The sequence below is a fragment of the Bidens hawaiensis genome, unplaced genomic scaffold, assembly GCF_021521415.1.
Source record: "Bidens hawaiensis isolate Kalapana, Puna unplaced genomic scaffold, B.hawaiensis_p1.1 tig00040278_1, whole genome shotgun sequence".
In the NCBI taxonomy this organism is placed as follows: Eukaryota; Viridiplantae; Streptophyta; class Magnoliopsida; order Asterales; family Asteraceae; genus Bidens; species Bidens hawaiensis.
The window spans coordinates 105,913-125,567 of NW_027497121.1; the positions used below are offsets into that span (position 1 = coordinate 105,913).

General features: G+C 44.0%; 1 protein-coding gene and 1 pseudogene across 1 annotated transcript; both read left to right on the forward strand.

Moving 5' to 3' along the window:
• The first annotated feature begins 1,096 nt into the window (after window positions 1–1,096).
• On the forward strand, window positions 1,097–6,261 carry LOC143592025 (putative respiratory burst oxidase homolog protein H; annotated as a pseudogene).
• An 11,380-nt stretch (window positions 6,262–17,641) lies between these two features.
• Window positions 17,642–19,443, forward strand: LOC143592024 (uncharacterized). Its single transcript, XM_077072043.1, has 3 exons — window positions 17,642–17,971; window positions 18,695–19,234; window positions 19,342–19,443. The coding sequence occupies exons 1-3, from the start codon at window positions 17,642–17,644 to the stop codon at window positions 19,441–19,443; spliced, it is 972 nt and encodes a 323-aa protein (XP_076928158.1).
• The last annotated feature ends 212 nt before the right edge of the window (window positions 19,444–19,655 follow it).

Sequence of the window (19,655 nt, forward strand, 5' to 3'; positions counted from 1 at the left end):
AATTATCAAGCGAGCGGGAATGCAATCTTGTAAACCTGCTGCCACCCCCGTTGATACAAATGGTAAATTAAGTGCCACCTCTGGAGCACCGTTTGACGATCCCACACCTTATCGTAGTATGGCTGGGACTCAGTACCTCACATTTACGCGCCTGGACATCAGTTATGCCGTGCAACAAATTTGCATGCATATGCATGCTCCAATGACCACACATTGGGATGCTCTTAAACGAATCATACGCTACATTAAAGGCACCGCGCACCTTGGTCTCACACTCGGGAGATCCGTTAACCCGTCCCTACTTGCCTACACCTATGCCGATTGGGCGGGTTGTCCGGACACCCGCCTTTCAACCTCGGGATACTGTATTTACTATGGGTCCAACCTCATTTCTTGGTCCTCCAAACGACAACCAACAATTTCTCGTTCAAGCGTCGAAGCAGAATATTGAGGTGTTACTAATGTTGTTGCTGAAATTTGTTGACTTCGCAACCTTCTTCTTGAACTCCATCGCCCCTTATCTCGTGCTACTTTCGTATATTGTGATAACGTTAGCGCCATATATTTGTCTGGTAATCCTGTTCAACATCAACGAACAAAACATATTGAACTTGACATCCATTTTGTTCGAGAACAGGTTCAGCGGGGTGTCGTGCGTATACTTCATGTTCCTTCTCCATATCAGATAGCAGACATCTTCACCAAAGGTCTTCCACGTCTCTTATTTGAAGATTTTCGCTCCAGTCTCAGCATCCGTCCACCTCTAGCTTCGACTGCGGGGGAGTAATAGACCTATATTAAGCAATTATATTTTACCATGTAATTATTATAATGATGTATATCTCTAGCCTAAAATAAAGGATTGTAACTTGGTATTTATTGACAAATGAATTAGAAGAAAATCAAGGATCAAATCATAATAACCATCGTACTCTATCAAGTGGCCCGCATTATTATTTCCATTTATTGGTTGCAAAACAGGAAGAATACAAAATAGGTTGTTAGTTTAATGGAAATGTGACAGAAGTAGGTCGTTATTTTTTCAAACATTTGAACAATATTTGAATGTGTACGGTCAATAAAACACATGGATGATCCGTCACTATTTCAGAAAATGTAAAGACAAGAAGAAGTCTTTGTACTCCAGCATCGTCTTGTTTCCATATTTGAGAATCTAAGTATAGGACTTGATCTATATTTTTCTCACACCCTAATTATAAGCACTATTTTTCCCTCATTACTAGTGACCATTTCCCACTCATGTCCATAAACATGTCTCACTCATTTTAACCAAAAGAGTTGTTAAAAAACCTATGTCCACAACACAAACTAAAATGAAACAATCATTATTCTTTGCATTCTAACTAAAGATATAATAAAGATGGAACTCGATGGAAGCGCGGTTTTGTCTATTGACCGGTCAAACCGAACATTTCTGAAGCTGGAAGTGAACTTGTCAGCCTCGGGCAGGCTAAGCAGGAACGCTAGCAAGTCAGGTTCTAGCCGACGAAGACTCCTGCCTAATGATGGGCCAAGGTTTGAAAGACAAGTTACTTCAAGTGCCACTAGAGGCCTTGATGGCTTGCGGTTTGTTGATAGAGTCATGACTGGGAAAGAAGTCGACGCATGGATGGCTATCGAGAAACGTTTTCAACAATTTTCTACAGATGGAAAGCTGCCTAGAGATAAATTTGGAATATGTATTGGTTAGTTTTTCGGATGTTGAATGATTTGTTAGCAAACCAACGGTGTAAATGAGCCAAGTTCAAGCTTAGCCAAGCTCGGTTTGGCTTGTTTACACCCCCCCCCCCCCCCCTAACTTACAAAACTAATTGTTTTTTTTTATATTATTTTGGTTTGTTTTTTTAGGAAGGGGCGATGGTAGCGAGTTCTCGGGCGAATTGTTTGATGCGCTTGCGAGGCGGAAGGGGATCGACTGATCTAGAGGGATCACATTAGAGCAAATGAAAGTATTCTGGGAAGATTTAACGAACGAGGATCTCGATACTCGAATTCATATTTTCTTCGATATGTAAAAAATCAACATTCATTTTATATTTTTGCACACTGACAAACTAGAACTCGAAGGTTGCAACTAATAATGAAAATTCTATTTAGGTGTGACAAAAATGGAGACGGATTGCTAACAGAGGAAGAAGTAAAAGAGGTACACCGCAACATACCCTATGGATAGAAACAAGCTTAATAATGGGTCAGGCTATATGCACAAGAGTGGCATAACATTTTTCACATATCACACAATGCATGCAAGGTTATACGGCCCAAATTATATGTGGAAAACGTTATACAGCCCGTACAAAACTAACATAAGGTTTTATAATAGGAATCGTTTAAGGAGGTCTCCAAAAGTTATGTGGGTGTATAACTTCTCTGAAAATGTGACATTATTGTGTTGTTGAAAGTTATACTTCACGTATAACATGTTGAGGTGGTGTATCTATAACAACACCCCTAACAAAGGTCAAAAATCCAAGTTAAAAGCACTCTTACAACAACATTGACTATTCTCATTTCAACCAGATCCAACCCGTTTAATCGAGTGAGCATTTAAGCACTTTTTCAAGCTCTCTTAGACCTGTTTGGAAGCACTGTTTTTCCTAATCACACTAGAAAGATTAACTAAAAAAGCCTGAAAACACTTGTCTCGTTTTCTAGGTTCTTTTCCGTCTTAATCTTGAATTTACGTTGACTGTTTCAGCTTTCCTTGTATTTAAGGTCCTGATAATGAGTGCATCCGCAAACAAGCTTTCAACTTTCAAGAAACAAGCCGGTACATATGCAGCTCTAATCATGGAAAGACTCGACCCTGATCACTGCGGTTACATAGAGGTAGGTAAATAACAAACAATATACTCTTAACAGTCAACATATCACACATTTCCTTAACAAATAAACAACCCACAGATGTGGCAACTAGAGACGTTGCTTAAAAGCATTGCAACACCAAAGGAAGCCACCATGAACTTTGATGACACAACCGATCTAGCCAAAACAATGATCCCAGAAATTTACAGAAACCCATGGAGAAAATACATAAGATTTTTTGAATTGGGACTCGAGAACTGGAAAGTATATTGGGTATTATTTCTATTTTGGGAAATGAACGTTGCACTGTTTTTATGGAAATTCCACCAATACACGATGATGCCTTCGTTCCAAGTGTTGGGGTATTGTAGTTGCACCGCAAAGGGAGCAGGTGAGACTCTAAAGTTTAACATGGCTCTCATTCTCCTTCCGGTATGCAGAAGAACACTTACAGCCATTAGAGAAACTTATGTTGCAAAAGTATTACCGGTCGATGAAAATATTAATTTCCATAAAATCATTGCAAGCGCGATAGTGATTGGGACAGTGGTTCACACTATGGCACACTTGGCTTGCAATTTTGTAAGGCTCTCACATTGTCCTTTGAACCAATTCAGGGCTGTCTTTGGAGGTTAATTTAAAAGACAACCAAGTTACATGGATTTGGTACTAAGCATCCCGGGTTATACTGGGATTATTATGATTATTATAATGGCGATTTGCTTCACCTTTGCGATGAGTTCGTTTAGGAGAAACATTGTTAAGCTGCCTCCACCGTTTAGCAACTTAGCGGGTTTTACTTCCTTTTGGTACACTCATCATCTGTTAATCATTGTCTACTTCTTGTTCATCATTCATGGCTACTTCTTAATCCTCACCGTAGGATGGTACAGGAAAACCGTACGTCACTTGACAACTTGACTTATATTCCACACAACTGCAAATACGCAATCTTCACAGAAAGTGCGAAAATTGCGTATATGATGGAATTTTTGTATTTATATTTGGTGTAGAGCGTGATACAAAAGCTGACCAAATTTTGTTCAAACGACATGTTTGCAGACATGGATGTATCTGTTGCTTCCAATGTTGTGTTATGCCAGTGAGATGCTCCTTACAACGGATCATACGCTGCATGTTGACACCATTAAGGTGACCCTGTGACGAGCTCCTTAGTCGTTATTATCCTTTTTCATTGTTAAGACAAATCCTTGATTATCAGTTTGTGTTATGCAAATCCAGGCTATAATATATTCTGGAAATGTGTTAGGACTCTACATGACCAAACCTACAGGATTCAAGTACAAGAGTGGCATGTACCTCTTTGTACAGTGTCCAAAAATATCTCGATTTGAATGGTATGCATTCGATTTAAACCTTTAATGATGAATACATATTAATTCGATTATTAACTGTATATAGATATTGGTTTACTATGATAGGCATCCTTTTACCATCACTTCTGCACCTGGAGATGACTATCTAAGTGTACATATTCGTAGCTTGGGAGACTGGACGAAAGCCCTAAGGGAAGAATTTGCAAAGGTCAAACACTGTTTTCTAGCGAACGTGTTTCAATCGGCTAGGGTTGAAATAGGCCTGACCGGGTTGGATTGATCCACTGACACGTCTTTTTCATTGTAGAACATGTCATACATGATGAAAGATTCATTACAAACACTAATTATTGTCAGAACAAAAAAGAACAAATCTAAAACTTTCAATATATTTATCAGTGGTTCATATTTTTAAAAACTTTATACAAATGCGTTATGTACAAAAAAAACCATAAAATTAATTTTTTTATATGTTTTTTCTAAGAAATTTAAACGTTTACCTACACATGCGCAGGTAATATAACCTACAGATTACCTGCACATGTGTAGGCTGACTAGGTTCTATAAATAAATGAATTTGTTCATATTTTGTTTTTAATATCAAAAGAGATGAATAAACATTGCATTTCAATCATTTTCTTTAAAAAAATTTAAGGTTGAAAAAATGAATGATTTAGCTTACTCTTTCTCTTCTCGTAAGGGTTCGGCCTAGAACTCTCCCCCTTTATGTATGTATATTTGAAAGGCAACAAAAACAATATTATTACAATATAAATTGACATGTACCCATTTTACCTAAATCTTCGATTTTGACCTGTCTCATGTAAAACACAACCCAGATCGACACTTTCATAAGTAAACGAGTTGAGATTGCCTCCTCAGCTCCATACAAACCGTTCTATCTTAATCTAAATTCTGAAACGCAGAAATGCAGGCCTGTGAGCCTCAACAGAAGCACCCAACAGAAGGAAGTCTAGCCAGAATGGAAACTAAAACGAACTTGACCGTCATGGAATCACAAGCAATGTGAGTGCCACATAATTTAAGCCTATAATTTCTAATTAAATTCCATCATATTAATTGTAATGCGTTTTGGCAGCTATCCTAAAATCTACATCAAAGGACCATACGGCGCGCCAGCACAAAATTACCAGAAGTACAATGTCATATTACTGATCGGTTTGGGTATTGGAGCCACCCCGTTTATCAGCATATTAAATGACATCTTATACAACCTAAAACATTCAGTAAGTAGTAAACATTTTAAATAATACAAAACTGCATAATAACCAATTTTCAAAAAAAATATTTAAGGTAATCTGACCAGTTATCAGTCAAAATGATGATGTGACAGCTGATGTGACGGAAACTTTGACCATGTTGACTTATTTTTCCTCATTTCTATTGCAGAAACCAGGCGAAAGCTTGGATAAAAGAGCTTACTTTTATTGGGTAACAAGGGAGCAGGGTTCATTCGAGTGGTTCAAAGGTGTACTAGATGATATCGCAGAAAATGATCACGATGTGAGTCGTTAACCTTAATTAATAGTTTTATGGTACAATTCACTTAATTAGGACCAACTTTCTTAAATCTTTTTGTTCTAATGAGGTTTTTGGGTGTGAATTTCAGCACATAATTGAAATGCATAACTACCTCACGAGTGTATTCGAGCAAGGTGATATGAGATCTGCACTTATATCCATGGTGCAGTCGCTGCAACATGCCAAAGATGGAGTTGATGTTGTCTCTCAGAGTCGGGTATAAACTTTCTTCAAATATACGATCAGGGCAAGAATCCGTTTTCTAATAAAAACAAATTATTGCAGATTAAAACGCATTTCGCAAGACCTAATTGGAGAAAAGTATTCTATAACTTGGCAACTACACATGAAGGTGGCAGAATAGGTAAGTTAAAACATCACTCATCTTAACACCTTTGTTTGTGATGGATCAATATCTTGAAACCTTGGTTTCCAATGAATTGCAGGAGTTTTCTATTGTGGAGCCCGAGCACTCACAAGACAGTTAAAAAAACTCTGCGAAGAATTTAGCCAACCAATTGGGACTCATTTCGATTTCCACAAAGAGAATTTCTAAAAGGAGATGAAGATATACAAGTGGTTGGCGTGATGGCATAATCATCATGCATACCAGTGTTTGTCGAAGTCTCAATATGAAACGGTTTTGGGTGATTCTAACTACCACAAAGGATACACTCTACTCCAATGGATGGCCACATATTCTTTTATATGCTTCCAATAATTAGTGCACATGCATAGACAGTATATGCGTGTGACTCCGCCAGTTTTTGGTGAAATTTTATATGATGCCAGAGGGTCCAAGTCATGGTATGCCTCAGTTCTCAACTCGTGTTGCCACAAGGGAAACGAAACCACACTTTTTTAGAATTTTTGTAGTTTGAAAGCTGATTTCTTTGTGATCAGCATATGCTCATGCTTTGTAAGTTCAGCTTTGTGTAGGGTATATGTATGGAGGCTTACTTTTTGTAAGGACAATATTTTTGACAATATGAGAAAGTTAATAGAAAAATCTACCTGCTGGATCATCCTATAACTGAAAACTCACCTCCTAAATATGCAGTCGTGTATCAAACAAGCGTTAATCACACTGCATCTGCCAAGTTATAACTCCAATGTCAAGAAACCCCCAAATTTGCCGATCATAAAAGTAGAACCTAACTACTAAAAACAGATTCTGCAGTACGATGAACAATAACAATTAAGCATATAAGCAGGCGATCGCAGTTTAAATTACCAATCAAAAAGTTAGCAACTCTTAGACGTCTTAAATTACATTTACGAAAAATTGATTGCTTCTAGGTGTGGAATGAAATATATTATACGGATTTTTGTTGAAAGCAAAAATAAAGGAGCCTAAATTCTTTTATTAGTAATAAGAAAATTCATAAGGAATTGTCTCCCTCACAACATTCCGAACATCACTCAATCATTCGCTTCATCCAACTTATTTTCTCCATGCATCACCATACCGTTGCAAATTTGATATAACAATGGGTAAGCCATTGCCGCCCACCCAAAACCACCCCCCTAATGGCACCCTCCTCCTCAGCCACCGCCCAACACCGCCACCATTCTCGTCTCCCCACTATCAGCTCTACCATCCCCTGGTTCCTCCTTTCGTTACTCTTCCTCTACGTCATCTACTATTCCACCCTCCTCTTTGAACCTGCCCCTACCTTCACCACCACCAAATGCCTAGCCACCACTCAAAACCTCCAAACCAACACCTCCCAAACACAGGCATTTCGGTTTGATACCGAGCTCAAACACATTGCATTCGGCATTGCCGCCTCCGCCAACCTATGGCGGACCAGGAAGGAATATCTAAAGCTATGGTAGCGGCGTGGGCAGACCCGAGGGGCTGTTTGGCTAGACAAACAAATAAAAACCACCGAAAACGAAAACCTACCCGACATGCACATATCTGAAGTGAAGAAACACTAACCGGACCCTGGACAGATTACGGGTAACCTGGGGGTTAGATAGATGTTTCCCACGAGGGGTTAGACCCTGAGAAGATGGTTCTTCTGATAACCTGCAAAACAGACACCGTGAGCTTGTCACTGCGAAGGGGGGGGGGGTTCCTCCTTGTGACCACCCTCCGGCGTGAGAATCAGACTAGATTGCTCTTTAAATATAAATGTATATTAAGAGATTGCTAGAGCAGATATCAGGTATAATATGATGATACAAGATAAGATGAGATGGTCATACCATTCGTGGTATTTATAACCGAAGGTAGGTTTCCAAGGAGGTGTGGCCGGCTGCAACAGTGTTCCTGTTCCACCAACAGTAGCCTACGCACGTGCCCTGCTGGTAGTTGGTGGGTAGGCAGCGGCTGATAGTGACCAGGCCTGCTGTATACTATTCCTTTTCCACCAACTACCGGCTACGCACGTGGTATGACAGGAGTTGGTGAGTAGGCAGCGGCTAATAGTGACATACAGTGTAGAAGCATGCTGCTCGCCATACTGTTGTCAATAAGCTGTCGTATCTTTAGTCAGATCTTTTGCCCATACCTCGTCAGGTACAGTACAGAAGATCTTCCTGTATTGTACGGACTGGCTTATTTGGGCGGGAGTATTCCCCCTCCCGCCACTGTGCGGGATTGTTCCCGGCTTTGCCCATTCCTTCAGGTGACACTGAATGATCGAGAGCTAAGTGCCTTGTGCGTGTAGCCTTGCTGCGCGGGTGGCCTTCCCTAATGGCTTGTATCCGAGGCTGCGGGGACAGGCGGAGTCCTTCACCATTGGGAGGCATTTCCTGCGGGAACAGCTTGCGTACTGCGCGTAAGGACGTCACGTCTCTGAGCATGGTTGGTCCTGCGGATCCAGTTGGTTTCTGCGCAGACGTCCCTGTTCAAGGTGAGTCTTGCGGGTCCAACTGGGCTCTGCTGGGACCTACCTCTTCAAGTCCCCCCAGTCCAATGTTCTTCTCATGTGTGTTTAATAAAGTGAGGTGAACTTTTGGACTTAAGCAAAGGGTTTTGAAAAGGGTTCTTTAAGGTTTTCCATGGGGATTCTTCCCGCGGAAGTCCTTGTCACTTGCAGAAATTCCCGAGTTTCCTGCTTGGTCTTTGGGTATGATGCGGGTAGGTCTGTAACCTCCTCGCAAGTCAGGAGCGTTGAGTCCCACTTGTGTGGATTCTCCATGAGGTTTTGGTAGTTTTGAACATAGTGATCAATTATGTTAAAACCACCAATTCCATCCTGGAGCTTCAAACAACGTAGTTCTCGACGTTCCCGCTATGCGGGGATGTTATTTCCGTTTCCGCAAGCATTGCCCAGAAGATCCTTCTTGGTTTCAATTCCCAGCGGAGCGCTAGGTATGTGAAGGGTTTTGCCTTAACACTGTACCAGCACTCGTCTTACGGTTACTTTACTTCCAAGGTATTCCTGGTGTCAATTCCCTGCGGGTGCTAGGTATGTGAAGGGTTTTGCCTTAAACACTGTACCCGCATCCGTCTTACGGTTACTTGTTTGCCAAGGTTTACTTGGCTTCAATTCCCTGCGGGTGCTAGGTATGTGAAGGGTTTTGCCTTAACACTGTACCCGCATCCGTCTTACGGTTACTTGTTTGCCAAGGTTTACTTGGCTTCAATTCCTTGCGGGTGTTAGGTATGTGAAGGGTTTTGCCTTAACACTGTACCCGCATCCGTCTTACGGTTACTTGTTTGCCAAGGTTTTCTTGGCTTCAATTCCCTGCGGGTGCTAGGTATGTGAAGGGTTTTGCCTTAACACTGTACCCGCATCCGTCTTACGGTTACTTGTTTGCCAAGGTTTTCTTGGCTTCAATTCCCTGCGGGTGCTAGGTATGTGAAGGGTTTTGCCTTAACACTGTACCCGCATCCGTCTTACGGTTACTTGTTTGCCAAGGTAAGGGGTATTTTCCCGCTTACTTTTTATTATTTTTAAATTTTGAATTTTGAAATTCGAAAGGTTGGTGGAAAGATAAGAACAGTCCAAACCTCTAAAACGTCGTGCGACGGTTTCTTCTGACTGTGTCAGGACGTGCAGGAAGTTATGGTGACGTGACAGTACATGGTCATTCCAGACGCTTTTTCAGGCGCGTGGGCGCGATTTTTCGGGCGCGTGGCCGCGAAATTAATGGTACGCGTCCTGTCAACAGCTGTTGCCAGCTTGCTTATTGCCACGTGTCATAGTTTCATTGCACCTTCGATTTCTCTCTCCTCCGCATTAAATTCATCGCATTAATTGCGATTAGTATATAAAGGGGGAGAGGGTTCTTTGTAATCCACCCTTTCACTCTTCTCTTCATCTTCTTAGCGATTTCCGGCGAATACTCACCTTTTCAGGCAAGCATTTTCCCGAAATCGTTTTCTTCTTTCTGCAAGATGTCTTCACGTGATCTCGAGTCTACAGCCGATGACAAGAGTACTGCTGGCGAGTGCCAGTGTGCTCTGCCCGGCGATCTGTACCGGTATGTTGTCAGGAAGTTCATGCTCGAGTCTCTCGAGCCTGAGTTTCCTGAACCCCATCATACTGTGTACGATGCCCCCAGAGGCAAGATCGGGGTTTATGCAGCATTCTTTGTTTATGGGAATCTTAGGTTCCCATTGACAAAGTTTGTTTACCGTGTCCTTGAGAGGCACGGTGTTCATTTGACCGAGCTGCACCCCATGGCAATCGCCAAGATTCGCCACTTCGAGTGGGTGTGCCGGATTTTGGGCATCGAGCCCCATGTTGACCGCCTGATGACCTTCTACACTTGGAGGTGCATCCAGGGGTGGTACACGTTGATAACCCGGATAAAGGGTTTGAAGATTTGCGCGACCGAGCGCAGTCTTCGCGCGTGGAAGCGGGAGTTCTTCTTTATATCCGCTCGCGCCATCCCCCTTGCCATGAAGTTCAAAAATGGGCAAGCTCTTCCCAGCCTTCACGCCTCCAACTACGAGGAGGCGGAATGGTTTTCGAGGATTTCCCGGGTTCAATCTCCGGTTTACCGGTTTGCGGAATCCGGGATGGTGATGTTGGGGATGAGCCGGGTGTGGAAGGCGGCGGATGCGCAAAAGGTTCCGATCGTCCTCGAATACGGTTCGAACTCTGTTCCTTACGGTATGCTTTCTTTCCTTTTGTTGATTTTGAATTTCTTCTAACTTTTTTCCTGTTTATCTCAGAGGGGAACGACCTGCAGTCGCTCCTTAACCCGCGGGAGGCTGACGGTCCCGCTAGGATGGGTACTCGCGCTCTAGACGAGAACGAGTTGCCCATCCTCGAACAAACTGCGGATCGGTTCGTGGAGGTCTATCCGCTAGGCCATGAGATCCTTAGCGCCCGTCGGCCAGGTAAGGCGCTATTCGACCCTCGACCCCTCAATGTTGAAACCTCTGCTGGAATTCCTTTAATCGTATGCTCTGATGAGGAATCCGCAGATGGTCCTCCGTTGGTGCGGAAGAAAAAGGCTGCCGGCGGGAAGGGGAAGGAGAAGGCCTCCACTGCCGATCCAGCGCCTCGGTCTGAGTCGGAGACCGAGAGCGAAGAGGTGGCGGGGAATCCCGGTGGTGAAAAGACCACTGCTCCGGAGGTTGCGACTGTCACCTCCGGAGAGCCCAAGAAGACGACGGTGACCGGCGCAAAGAGGCCGGCTCCATCGGGTTCGTCCCCGCCTCTTCGTACCTTCAGGCTCAAGAAAACCCGTAAGTAAAATTTCCTTTTCTTTTATCTTCGTTTAATATCGTTTTAACACTTATCATCTTTACGCAAGCGTGGATGTTGACGCATTCCAGGGTGGAGCGCAGAGGAGTACCTCTCCGCCAATGACGGTAGGCCCGGTCAGCCTACCTGAGGCGACGACCCAGGCGGCTGCGCCTGCGCCCGCTGGTTCAGTTGCTCACTCCTTTGAGCCGACTGTTCCAGCCGAGATGACGTCACCGCCGACCGTGAGTGCGATTTTTACAGCATCCTTCACCGAGCCGGCGGTTACTATTGCTGCGGATTCCGCGGCGGCGACCGCGGCGGCTGCTACCATGCCCCCGCCACCGGCAACGACGGCCGGTCCATCAGGTACGCATGGGGCTTCTCGCCAATCTTTGCCACCTTCCCATCTGCCTGACCTCTTGGATGGATTTCCTTTGGGTTCAGGTGATGGGTTCGGCGGCTATCGGCCTGTTATTGACCCTACAGGTGCGTAGGGTTCCTTTGGCCCTTTTTTATATATATTTTTTATCATCTTTTCCTAACTGCTTTTTGTTTTTTGCAGTGTCGGATTCCAATGAAGTGTATGTTCCACGATGGAACATTCGCCGAGGAACAACCCTTCGCACCCCTGTGGAGTGCGTGGAATGGGCTCGTCACGCTGCTCCCAGTGGTGCGTTGGGGGAAGCCATGGCTAGCTACCAGGAGGGTAGGCTAAGCAATGAGCTTCGGGTTCTCCTGGCCCGGATGCAGCCGCGCGTCGAGCTGCTTTGTCGTGAAAACGACAAGTTAAAAGCAGCTCGCGCTAAAGAACAAGCTCAGGCGCGGGCTGTCCGGGAGGAGAACCAAAAACTTACCGCAGTGGCTGCGGAGAAGGAGAAGGCCTTCAAGGCCCTCGAGGTTGAAGTTCAGGCTCGACTCGAGGCCCGTTCCAAGGTTGCCCAAGCTGTTAATGAACAGCTTCGGCTGGCTAAGGAAACTGCGAGGAACGCAACCGAGAGGGCCACCAAGGCTGAAGCTGTTGCTGAGCCTCTACGGGTGGAGAATGAAGAACTTAAAGCCAAATTAGAGGCTCTCCAGCAGGCTCATGATGCCTTGGCGATGGAAGACGCCAAAAAGCTCCAAGAAATCCTGGACCAGAGGGGGGTGCTTGACCATACCGAGCGTAAGCTAAAGGGCGTCGAAGAGGCTGCGGCTAAAGAAGTGTTGCTTGCCAACCTCAACAAGAGTGAAGCCGAACGCGCCCGTAACGAAGCTCAAGCTGCCCTCCAAGAAGCTCTGGTTGCCAAGGAATGGCTTCTTCGAGAAGCGTTGTCTAAGGTATGTTTTCATGTCTTTACGCTTTTCTTTGTAAATAGAAAAGGTTTTGACACTTGTATTTTTTTTTTCTTTGTAGGTTGTGCATCGGGTCTTCTCAGAGACATCTTACGACGATGCTATGAGCGCAGCCCTCAACGCTTCTCACGAGGATGGGGAAAAGGCCGGCTTCCTGCTTGGTCTAGGGTTCGTTGAGAAAGGCATCCCGCCTTCCAACTTCCCTTTATTCGATGTAGATACTGAAGCCATATATGACCAAGCAGTAAATCAATACGCCGCCTTCCCGCATCCGGTGGTGGAGAAGGTAAACGAAGTTGCTGCTGCTGATGATGGGCTAGCTATTCTCAAAGCTTTCCTTGAACTGCCACGCTCTACTGATGGGGCTGGTCCAAGTGGAAGTGGCCCTGAAGCCTGATCCTGAAGATCCCTTCCCACTGCTAAGATAGATTTAGCTTGTATAGATTTACTTTCTTGTAGGCGGGTAGTTACCCGGCCTTTCTTGTAATGAATATTATGAAATATAAATCTTTGTGCGGGTAAGACCGTTTCTTTTATTGGATTCCTTGCTTTATAAACGTTATATGACTTGCATACTTTAGTTTAAATTAGCAATTTTCCAAGTGTAGAACAAGTTAACCTTTGAACGTGGTAGATAATAGGTTGAAGTTTTGCTTCCTCTTTCGTGATTGTGCGGGTAGGACCGTCACTTGCACTTAGTAGGATGGCTAAACTTTAACTACGTCTAACCTGCGTGTAGGTTTTCCTCATTTTTTCTGAGGATAAGTTAACCTTTGAACGTGGTAGATAATAGGTGTGAAGTTTTGCTTCCTCTTTCGTGATTGTGCGGGTAGGACCGTCACTTGCACTTAGTAGGATGGCTAAACTTTAACTACGTCTAACCTGCGTGTAGGTTTTCCTCATCTTTTCTGAGGATAAGTTAACCTTTGAACGTGGTAGATAATAGGTGTGAAGTTTTGCTTCCTCTTTCGTGATTGTGCGGGTAGGACCGTCACTTGCACTTAGTAGGATGGCTAAACTTTAACTACGTCTAACCTGCGTGTAGGTTTTCCTCATCTTTTCTGAGGATAAGTTAACCTTTGAACGTGGTAGATAATAGGTGTGAAGTTTTGCTTCCTCTTTCGTGATTGTGCGGGTAGGACCGTCACTTGCACTTAGTAGGATGACTAAACTTTACCCATATCTGACCTGCGTGTAGGTTTTCCTCATCCTTTCTGAGGATAAGTTAACCTTTGAACGTGGTAGATAATAGGTGTGAAGTTTTGCTTCTTCTTTCGTGATTGTGCGGGTAGGACCGTCACTTGCACTTAGTAGGATGGCTAAACTTTACCCATATCTGACCTGCGTGTAGGTTTTCCTCATCCTTTTTTAAGAATTTTGTTTTGAACCGTTCGACGCGCGGTTGTCAATAGGTTAGTGTTCAGTTTCCTTTCATGATTCATGCGGATAGACCGGCACTTTCATTTAATGGGATAACTGAACTTTTCCCCGTCAACTGACCTGCGTGAAGGTTTGTCGTTTTTTGGGTTTATGCGGGTTTTGCCGCCTTCCCCAGCCAACGTCTTTTCACGTAATTATGCGGTGAAAACCGGCATATCCGTGTTGAATAGATTAACCGTTCGACGCGCGGTTGTCAATAGGTTAGTGTTCAGTTCCCTTTTTCATGATTCATGCGGATAGACCGGCACTTTCATTTAATGGGATAACTGAACTTTTCCCCTTCAACTGACCTGCGTGAAGGTTTGTCGTTTTTTGGGTTTATGCGGGTTTTGCCGCCTTCCCCACGCAACGACTTTCCACGTAATTATGCGGTGAAAACCGGCATATTAGTGTTGAATAAGTTAACCGTTCGACGCTTGGTTGTTGATAGGTTAGTGTTCAGTTTCCTTTTTCATGATTCATGCGGGTAGACCGGCACTTTCATTAAATGGGATAACTGAACTTTTCCCCTTCAACTGACCTGCGTGAAGGTTTGTCGTTTTTTGGGTTTATGCGGGTTTTGCCGCCTTCCCCACGCAACGACTTCACGTAATTATGCGGTGAAAACCGGCATATCCGTGTTGATAGTTCATAAAAATGTAAATGTAAAATCATCAGCGTCAATGTTTTAAGGAGAATCATTTCCATTAGAAGTGGCTCTTGGCCTTTTCTTTACAAATTTGGAATTGATTTACATACAAACTGTGTAAATGAGCTCCCTTCCATGTTGTTGGGATGGGAGTGCCATCGAGCCGATACGCACCTGGTTCGGGATCTCGTTCTTTACGCAGTATGTAGTCTCCACATTGAAGCTGGAATTTTATTCGTGTTTCCCCCAGCTGGGGTTCTACACGCATCAGCCTGCTCAGCGTTCATTGCGCCACGAGGTGCGCGAGCGTCCCATCTCTAACGAATGCTTCGACCATGTCCTTCACGTCTATGCATTCTTCGGTGGTGTGGCCTTTTGTCCTGTGAAAGTCACAGTACTTGATCCGATCAGCATTGTGACGATGTCGGATTATTTGAGGCTTTGGCCATGGGAGCTCCTCGGTGGCGAATATCTCGGTGACGCTTTTGGTGAGCGGCGTCCATCTGGAGTTCTTGTTGGACTGTACGTTATCCCTTCCGCCTAACCGATGCTGCAAGCCGGATGAGGTGTCAAAGTTTACCCTTGACTGCCAAATGCCTAGCTTCCGCTTTTTGTTTAATCGGGCGGTGAGAACGTTGTCCTCTCTTGTTTTCTGGGTGTAGAGGTTTGTGCTCTGTGGGAGATCTCTACCCAGTTGCTTCTCCGTTTCCGCAAAGCGTTTAGCTGCTGTCATGATGGCATCCCATGTGGATGGCATGCCATCTTTACCCGTTAAGGTGCGGATGAGCTCTGGGTCGCTCGCGCCCTGGATAAAGGCAGCGCGAACAAGATCTTCGCTAATGTTACCCAGACTTAGCTTCTTCGAGTTGAAGCGAGTGATGAAGTCTAGCAAAGATTCATCTTTTTCTCGAATGCACTTGAGGATTGTCCATTGCTCCTCAGTATACTTTCTTTGCTGGCTGAAGTGTTGGCTAAACTTCTGTTGGAAGTCAGCCCAGTCGTAGATGTGGTTAACCGGTAGACGGTCGAACCACGCTCTAGCAGCCCGACCAGTGTCATTTGGAACATGTAACACCATGTAGGTTCCGTCCAACTACTGACGGTTGCCCCCGCTATGAATCTGTTCAAATGATCATCGGGGTCAGATATACCGTCATATGTGCCTATGCTTGACATTTGTTTGGCACTTTTTGGGGCGATTGCTTCCGCAATGTCCCTTGCAAATTTGGACGTTCCCGCATTTGCAACGTTTGGTCTGAACGTTTTGGATAAGTCTCGTGGACTTCCACCTGTGCTTTTTGGTTTGAAGGCTTGTCCAAAATGCCTTCTCGGTTGGGAGTCCGTTTCCTTACGCTTCCCTTTTGCCCTATGGCGAGGGTTTGCGTCGGAGTCGGATTCCTCCGAGTCATCCTCCAAGTATTCTTCGAATTCGTCTGCCTGTTGGACGGAACGCAAGCGTTCGTCCAACTCAGCTTGGAATTCCTTTTGTCGTGCCTCCGCCCATGCCTTAACTTCATCGAGAGTTTGGCGGGGGAGTCTTCGTTTCTCTAACTGGGTATCCGTGAATCCCAGTAGGCGATCATTTACTGCACTTGCCCCAGCTTGAGTAACTGGGGTAGTGTTCGTAAAATTTACTTCACTTGCCCCGGCTTGGGTAACCGGGGTAGTGTTTGTAAAAACTGTGTTGCCGGTATTCCCCCCAGTAGCTGGGGTTGTGGTTACCGGAGTTTCTTTAACCATCTTTGTAGAAGTTTGAAAAAACTGGAGAAAAAATGTTCTAGCTTTATGCACGGATGGCGCCAATGAAGAAACACTAACCGGACCCTGGACAGATTACGGGTAACCTGGGGGTTAGATAGATGTTTCCCACGAGGGGTTAGACCCTGAGAAGATGGTTCTTCTGATAACCTGCAAAACAGACACCGTGAGCTTGTCACTGCGAAGGGGGGGGGGGGTTCCTCTTTGTGACCACCCTCCGGCGTGAGAATCAGACTAGATTGCTCTTTAAATATAAATGTATATTAAGAGATTGCTAGAGCAGATATCAGGTATAATATGATGATACAAGATAAGATGAGATGGTCATACCATTCGTGGTATTTATAACCGAAGGTAGGTTTCCAAGGAGGTGTGGCCGGCTGCAACAGTGTTCCTGTTCCACCAACAGTAGCCTACGCACGTGCCCTGCTGGTAGTTGGTGGGTAGGCAGCGGCTGATAGTGACCAGGCCTGCTGTATACTATTCCTTTTCCACCAACTGCCGGCTACGCACGTGGTATGACAGGAGTTGGTGAGTAGGCAGCGGCTAATAGTGACATACAGTGCAGAAGCATGCTGCTCGCCATACTGTTGTCAATAAGCTGTCGTATCTTTAGTCAGATCTTTTGCCCATACCTCGTCAGGTACAGTACAGAAGATCTTCCTGTATTGTACGGACTGGCTTATTTGGGCGGGAGTATTCCCCCTCCCGCCACTGTGCGGGATTGTTCCCGGCTTTGCTCATTCCTTCAGGTGACACTGAATGATCGAGAGCTAAGTGCCTTGTGCGTGTAGCCTTGCTGCGCGGGTGGCCTTCCCTAATGGCTTGTATCCGAGGCTGCGGGGACAGGCGGAGTCCTTCACCATTGGGAGGCATTTCCTGCGGGAACAGCTTGCGTACTGCGCGTAAGGACGTCACGTCTCTGAGCATGGTTGGTCCTGCGGATCCAGTTGGTTTCTGCGCAGACGTCCCTGTTCAAGGTGAGTCTTGCGGGTCCAACTAGGCTCTGCTGGGACCTACCTCTTCATGAAGACATCTCAGATTTTCCATACACGAATCCTGATGGGGACCACTCGGCCATACGAATATCGAGAATTGTATCGGAAACGCTGCGGTTGGGAATGGAGGACGTACGGTGGTTTGTGATGGGAGATGATGACACGGTATTTATAGTGGAGAATTTAGTTAGGATGCTGTCTAAATATGATCATAATCAGTTTTATTATATTGGGACATCCTCAGAAAGTCATGTTCAGAACATGCTGTTTTCGTATGGGATGGCGTTTGGTGGCGGCGGGTTTGCCGTTAGTTACCCGTTGGCGGTGGAGTTGGAAAAGATGCAGGATAGGTGTCTTCAAAGATATGCTGGTTATTATGGGAGTGATGATAGAATTCATGCTTGTATGTCTGAACTTAACGTCCCCCTCACCAAAGAACCAGGGTTTCATCAGGTTAGTTTTAAACACATTCAACTGCCATGACTTTTTGACGTGAGACAAACCTAACACAAAAATTCACCAGTTTGGTTTTAATGTAATGGTCAGTTTTGGGTCAAACCTATGAACACGTTTAACTAACCAAGCTTAAGTCAGTTTCGGGTTGAACCCATAAACACATTTTGCTAAATGAGCTGGGTTCGGGTTGACCCATTTAACCAGATCATTGTTCTATTTTTTTAATATGTTTTCAAGTCGTAGCTTAGATCTAGGTCTTTTATGTCAAAATTTTAAAAGTAAAAAAGAAATTGACACAAACTTCAATAACTTATACATATTTTTTTATATATGTGTTTGTATTTTGTTCCTAATTGCTTATAATCTGTAATTTTATTATTAATAAGCAGAAGAACAAAATAAAAATAAAAATAAAAAATCAGGTTGAATGGGTTGTCTTCATGTCAACCCATCGTGTCATGTTCAGGTTCACTTACCAGACATGATTTTCAGGTTCGTGTCAAACTTTTGGGTTTGTGTCGAGTTCGACCCGCCAAACCACAAACATGGCCTGTTTAGCACCTCTAGTTTACAGATTATGAATGGTAAAGTGTTACTAGTTTCTACAACCTGACTCGACCCATTTTGAGCTGCTAACCAACCACCCATTTTGTCATCTCTAATGTTTACCTTCCAAAACTTAGCACCAATATTTATTATGATGTTTTACCGAATGTGCAGTATGATGTGCATGGGAATCTATTGGGCCTGTTAGTAGCCCATCCAGTAACTCCATTAGTCTCACTCCATCTTGATGTAGTAGACCCGTTATTCCCAGGGATGCATAGAGTACAAAGCATTCAACACTTGCTAGAATCGGCTAAATATGATTCAGCTAGCATCATACAACAGTCCATTTGCTATGACAAGAAAAGAGAATGGACCATTTTGGTGTCATGGGGTTATGCAATACAAATCATAAGGGGATTTTTATCTCCAAGAGAGCTCGAGGCACCCGCTCGCACATTCCTAAACTGGCACAAAAGGCTTGATTATACCGCATACGCATTTAATACTAGACCTGTTACAAGGAACCCGTGCCAAAAGCCTTTTGTGTATTACATGAGTTCAACCAGGTATGATAAAGCTAAAGAGAAGATTATTGGGATATATAGTCTTCATAAAGAACGTTACCCTTATTGCAAATGGAAAATGGATTCTCCTGAAGATATTGATACTATTGTGGCCTTAAAGAAGGAAGATGGTAGTCGGTGGACAAAGGTAACCTTTTTACTTTCAAATTTATACACTAAAATGTGAAAGAGTACTTAAAGGCTTTAACGCTTTGTGATACTGCATTCATATTCTAACTGGTTTTTTTAATGCAGGCACCAAGAAGGGACTGTTGTAGGGTCTTGCCTGCTAATAAAACAGGAATTCTATACTTGTGGGTTGGTAATGGTAGAATAGATGAAGTTATTGAGTTGTAGACTACTAGAAAGGTACACCAGCTTCTTGTAGATTAATAAACGAAAACAAACAGTTTAATCATTGTAACAAAATGTTAGGAATTTTCTTGTTTTCTATGTTTCCTTTGGTATACATCATATGTGTAAATTCTAGATCAAACCTTGTATTGTACCTATGATTACAAATTTTGCAAGTGCAGTCAATATACCATTGATTATATCATTCAGTTTAA

Bases quoted from the DNA above. Each gene is read 5' to 3' on its own strand.
- LOC143592024 (XM_077072043.1), top strand. From the start codon at position 17,642: ATGGAGGACGTACGGTGGTTTGTGATGGGAGATGATGACACGGTATTT. The intron at 17,972-18,694 runs GTTAGTTTTAAA...CCGAATGTGCAG, and splicing joins AAGAACCAGGGTTTCATCAG to TATGATGTGCATGGGAATCT. The intron at 19,235-19,341 runs GTAACCTTTTTA...TTTTTAATGCAG, and splicing joins ATGGTAGTCGGTGGACAAAG to GCACCAAGAAGGGACTGTTG.